Below are 5,663 nucleotides of genomic sequence, written 5' to 3'. Positions count from 1 at the left end.
GAAATCCGGTTGTGTTTGCATGAATTTCATCCGGTTTATTGAAAAAAGTTTAAAATATATGCAGCTAGCGTTGGATGTCGTCCTCCGCATCTGTGTACGTAGACTGGTCCCACAGTCCATAGACGGATGCGGAAACAAATTTACAGATTGCGATAGGAGGTGCCCTAATAGGGCGGGGTTGATCTACCACGGGACCGAGGGAGACAAGTGGCATGCGTATGCGTTCCAAGCGGTGGGCACGCGTCCTCTTTTATGCGCCCACACTGCACGACTCGGGCCAGGTTCAGACTTTTGGGCCGGTCTCTGATTCGAAGCAGACTCGCTCCCCGTCCGGGTGGATTTCGACCGACCGTCACGTGCGTAAACGGGTGGGGGCTTGAGCCGGAAGGCGACTACTACTACCACCAGCTCTCGCTGTTGGTTGTTCCGCTACAGAGATTCCGCGACTCCATATCCCACCAGCCAAACCAGACCGCCGCCCGCACGCCTCCCCTGACCACCGGAATCCCGCGCCGACGGCCCGGATCCGCCCGCCCGCCCGCCCGCTGCCTCCCCTGCTGGCGCTGCGGTTCCACACTTCTATGCAGTGGGTGGAGGCGGCGGTGATGCGTGATTGGTCGCGGCGGCGCTAGGTGCTCTTCTCCGGCCGCGGCGACTCAGGCCATGGGGTGCATCCAGTCCACGCCGAAGCGGAGGCAGCACCCTGCTGGCTACGAGGACCCCGTCCACCTCGCCTCCCAGACCGCCTGTGAGCGAGCTCGCTCCCATCCCTTTTCCCCTTTTCTACGCAACCCATTCCGTGAATCCAGCTTCCGCTTCATTTCTCGAAAAAGGGTAAATGGATCAAGCTTCTGCTTCCGCCTACGCGTGCTAGCTCTCGCGCACTCGGGATTAGGATTTGGAATGGAACTTGTTTCGTGCTGCCGGCCGTGTAGACTGCTATGGATCCTGTAGACAGTCGAGGAAAATCGAATAATCTGATCAATAGTTATGCTAAACTTATGTTTTAGTTTTAGTTTTTTATTTTGCGGGGGAACCTATGTTTTAGTTGCTGTGATATTCATTCTATTGATCCACCTCCTGCCTTGTGAATTCTGATTGGGTGTTGTCTGACTCCGTGCACTTGCTGTTCTGTTCATGCAGTCAGCGTCAGCGAAGTTGAGGCGTTGTTCGAGCTGTTCAAGAGCATTAGTGGCTCAGTGATCGATGACGGGCTGATCAACAAGGTACCACTTTCTTACGAACGTGTGATTCCTTACCAGGTTGACATATACAGACATCAAATAAGCACCCGAGACCTGTTTTTGCGTACTTTTTGTCGGTACCATTGAAACGAAATCTCACATTGCTATGCTGAAATTACATTCCGCATGTACCGACCCTCTTACAACTGAGCAACTTATGCGGCAATTCCCTTTTTTGGTGATTACATTTAGCCATCAATAGTTCTACTTTCTCTAACATAGTAAGTGAACATGGATTCTTGTTGTATATGTCGCCAATCGTTTATTCTTGATGTCAACTCAATGAGCCCGTTTGATAAATAGCTACAAATTAGAGCCGTTATTGTAGCATAATAACTATGACACGGTGAAGCCTTAGTAGAGCTCGGGAGCACATGCTCCTGGCTCTAAATAAGTATCTTATCTCTTCCAAAAAAATATTAATAGTTTCACACATTTAGGTGAGTATTAGGTAGATTTTGAGTTTTATGCAAAGTTTTCCATTCTCGTGGCCTGTGCAAAATATAGAATAAAAATTATAGCACAAAAATGCCTTTTGGCTCCTTATTATTGTCTTTTCCATACAGACTATAAGTAACACATCTTCTCACGGAGAACTTGAAAGAACTTGTTCCTAAGATAACCGTGTCACAAACTCACAATGTGTCCTGCATCAGATATTATTGCAAGTTATATGAACATCATGTAGCTCAAGGTTTTAGCCGTTATCTTGCATCTCACGTTATCGTAGTCTAGCTAAACTTCATGGCTCGTTTCCTGGCTTACTTCTTACATAAGCTAACTGCTTACTTCGCATGTTCATAATGCAAAATTTGATTTGATCATTCATGGTAGAGCTCTAGATACCTTGGGAGAATGCCTTCCTTGTCCAGCGTAATTATAAATGTATATTATGGTCATATATATTATAGAATTTATTATTTGTTGTCATGTTAACCGGTACATGTCTGCAATTATTTGTACCACAGTGAACTATCATCTTGATGTCATTGGGTACTATATTCACTGGCAACTGAAACTATGAGTAATTTGTATTCATATATATATGCAGGAAGAGTTCCAGCTTGCATTGTTCAAAAACACAAGGAAGGAAAATCTTTTCGCTAATCGGGTATACATCCCCTTGTCAACTATTCTCATTTGCGATATTACATATAATATGCTGGGGCTCAATGTTATCAATACAATTGACTTATATGAAATTGACCTTGTAGATATTCGACCTTTTTGATGTCAAGAAAAGGGGCGTCATTGATTTTGGCGACTTTGTTCGAGCGTTAAATGTATTCCATCCAAATTTTCCAGTGGAAGAGAAAATTGATTGTAAGTTGTTACGTTTCTGTCTTGTCTTCAGTTTATAGACACCATTCTCTCTCTTTCTGAAGGTTTTGAGCTGCTTGATACTTACAGTTTCCTTCAAGCTATATGATATGGATGGTACAGGGTTTATTGAACGGAAGGAGGTAATGTCTGGCCTTCTTGGTTTGTGCCTCTGCGCATGTTTTTTGCTTCTGAAATTTTCTGAATTAGTCGTAGATACAAAAGAAATGCATTGCTTTGTGACTGAAAAATCCAGTAGCGTGTGCACTTATGTACTGCTGAAGCAAAAAAAATTAAAAAAATTAAAAAGACAAGGAGATGACCTCGTCTCAGCTTCCATTCTAGAAACATAACTCATATCTTCCAACGATTGCGGCACATGCTTCACAAATCAAACATTGCTAGTACGACAATGACTGCGATTGGCTTTTTTCTGACTTAAGGAAGCAGGACTGACCTAACACTGAAAGTGTAGCTACCAATTCAGAGCATCTACATGGACCAGCATGCAGCAGCACACCTAACAATATTTGCTAGACCCTAAAACCAGGCAGCTCCACAGATGCTCTGTACCATCTGGAAGCCAAGCCAAACCAAAAAAGAACAGGCTGCTGAACTCCGTAGAAACCAAGCCATAGCATATAACAACAACAAATATTTATGAGTTTTTATTGGCTCAAAGTGAGAATTCTGATGCTCACCAAGAACCAAATGATAACGATAGACAATCGAACCAATTATCATCCCAAAAGTTGATATTGGTGCCATCACCATTTTGTGTGTATAAAGTATTAAAGTATAGGAGCCTTCGTTTATCAGTTAAAATTTCTATAATCCTCTTGTACAGGTAAAGCAGATGTTGATTGCTCTTCTAGGCGAATCAGAGATGAGATTATCTGACGAGATTGTTGAGACAATCCTGGACAAGGTATTGGATACTTTTTTAAGTTGTTAGTTGCTTAAGTTGTTGATAATTCTTGTGTCCAGTATTGAAGTGTAGAACGATAATGACTGGTTAATGGTGACAGACCTTTTCAGATGCTGATACGAATCAGGATGGTAAAATAGACAGAACAGAATGGGAGAATTTTGTGTCCAGGAATCCTTCCTTGTTGAAGATAATGACTCTTTCGTACCTCAAGTGAGTATGACGTAACATATGAATTCAGAAGCATTCGCCGCAACTACGTTTATGTGTCCCCATGTGGCTATTTCCAGAGAAATCAATTTCTAGAGCTTAACTGAGACTAATTACTTTTGGCTGCTGAGCTCCAGTGAATGTTTTGAAAATTTCAAAAGACGCATTTACGACTTTCAAGCAAATCTTTAAAACAATCCCACATGTTCACGTGGCAATTCATAGTGTATTCATACATGCACATGTGGGATTTGTTTTTATTTTCTGAAACCTAGAAATGCACTTCTCAAGAATTTCAAATTAAAGGGATGACTGGAGGTCATGAGCCAAATATCCGCACCCAGACAAGCACATTCTAGTTACATGTGGATGTGGTAGTAATTGTTTATGTGACCTCCACTACTATTACTGTTATCTTGAACTAGCATAGTAAGTAGTTCACCTTAAATGCCATGGCTTCTTGTACCCTTTCCATATGATGTTTGATGACAGTGTGGTGCCTGGGTTCTTTCCATGAACATTTGATACGAAGCAACGGAAATTCTTGCTAATCATTTGTGTTGGCATTTCAGGGACATAACGACCACGTTTCCCAGCTTTGTGTTTCACTCGGAGGTTGATGATATTGTTACATGACGGTGATCCTCACAAAGATGTACAGGTAACAGAAGGAAAGAACCTATCATCAGAATATCTGCAACGCTGCAACATGCTTGATGCTGGCTAATGTTGCTCGAGAGTCAAGAGATAGTTTTTTTCTGGGTGGTGTTCATTACACCGAGAGTTAGTCTTGTTAAATATTTATGTATGTTTGTGAGCTTCAATTTGCAAGTACTTGGCACAACTTATTACTTGTCGAGAATATGGCTGCTTAATAAACTGTTGTTCAACCTGACTAATATAATTCGAGCGTGCTTCATGAATCTACTACCACTGCCAGAAAAAAAAAAAGCAAAACAGCACCACAAAGAAATGTATCCTTAGAAACTCCAACTCGCACGAGTCTGTCTCGGTCGTTGCAGACAGAAAAGTCGGCCCAACGCGCCGACTCAAACGGACGCGTGTCCGCTTTTTGTCTGGCTGGCGACCCATTCCTGGCCCAATTTGGGCCTCATTTGCATTGGCACGGACGCGTGCGTACTCCTCCCCCAGGCCTGCCAGTCGGTGGCACATTGGCCATTCTCTTCCACCCCCATCTACAACAAGCCCTCGCCCGCCCCACCCTGTCGTCACCGCCGCCCAGTTTCGGTGCCCTTGCCAGCAGTCTGCACCCACACACCTCCTACATTGCCGCCACCACCGCCTCGCCGCGGGGCCACCGCAACTTCCCGCCCCCACCCCGACGTCGCCGCGAGCACAAAGTCGCACCCCTAACCCCGCGCCCTCGGCCAGCTCCTTCGTCTATCGACGCCATGCTCGCCTGATGCCGCCATGCTCGTCGAACACCGCTAGGCCAGCTACCTGGTCCAGGAGAGGCATGCGTCTCTTCACCGGCCAGCTTCTTCGACGACGTCCGCAAGTTGTTCAACAATTTGCACCAAGGTACAAATGGAGACTCCGCCGACGAGTTCTTTTTTCACAATTTCCTCTACGACTCCGACGATTCCTGATCTGATGAGGAGGAGACGGTGGCTGCCGTGTTGGTCCACGACCACCTTAGTAGGCAGCGGTCGTTGTTCCGGGACTCGATCCCAGGGCACACTCCGGCGTTGAATCGCAACCGAGGGAGCGACCATTTCCTTTTTGGAAGGACTACTTTGAGTGTCGGGGGGATGAACCCCGGGCAGGCAATGGAACCCGGATCTTTTTCAGAACATCAGGGCCAGCATCGCCCCTCAGTCCGGCTCGCGCTCGGCCGGATCTCGCGACCCGACCAAGTCCGCCAACCCGGTCGAACTCTTCGACACAACCAAAACGGCAACCCGTCCCTGCCGACTAACGCAAGCCGGCAGAACCCGGCG

General features: G+C 45.7%; 1 protein-coding gene across 1 annotated transcript; it reads left to right on the top strand.

Moving 5' to 3' along the window:
- Positions 1-427: 427 nt before the first annotated feature.
- LOC123128205 (calcineurin B-like protein 1) lies at positions 428-4,625 on the top strand. The gene is made up of 8 exons (XM_044548147.1): positions 428-748; positions 1,144-1,226; positions 2,296-2,355; positions 2,459-2,567; positions 2,655-2,707; positions 3,412-3,492; positions 3,593-3,705; positions 4,275-4,625. The coding sequence occupies exons 1-8, from the start codon at positions 664-666 to the stop codon at positions 4,336-4,338; spliced, it is 648 nt and encodes a 215-aa protein (XP_044404082.1). The 5' UTR covers positions 428-663; the 3' UTR covers positions 4,339-4,625.
- The last annotated feature ends 1,038 nt before the right edge of the window (positions 4,626-5,663 follow it).

The sequence above is a fragment of the Triticum aestivum genome, chromosome 1B (genome assembly GCF_018294505.1).
Source record: "Triticum aestivum cultivar Chinese Spring chromosome 1B, IWGSC CS RefSeq v2.1, whole genome shotgun sequence".
NCBI classification, from domain to species: domain Eukaryota; kingdom Viridiplantae; phylum Streptophyta; class Magnoliopsida; order Poales; family Poaceae; genus Triticum; species Triticum aestivum.
The sequence above is the reverse complement of the archived record's forward strand: the minus strand, read 5'-3'. Positions and strand labels throughout refer to the sequence as shown.

Coding starts and splice junctions, on each gene's coding strand:
- LOC123128205 (XM_044548147.1), top strand. CDS start 664: ATGGGGTGCATCCAGTCCACGCCGAAGCGGAGGCAGCACCCTGCTGGC. Junction 2,356..2,458: donor AAAATCTTTTCGCTAATCGG/GTATACATCCCC, acceptor TTGACCTTGTAG/ATATTCGACCTTTTTGATGT. Junction 2,708..3,411: donor GGTTTATTGAACGGAAGGAG/GTAATGTCTGGC, acceptor CCTCTTGTACAG/GTAAAGCAGATGTTGATTGC.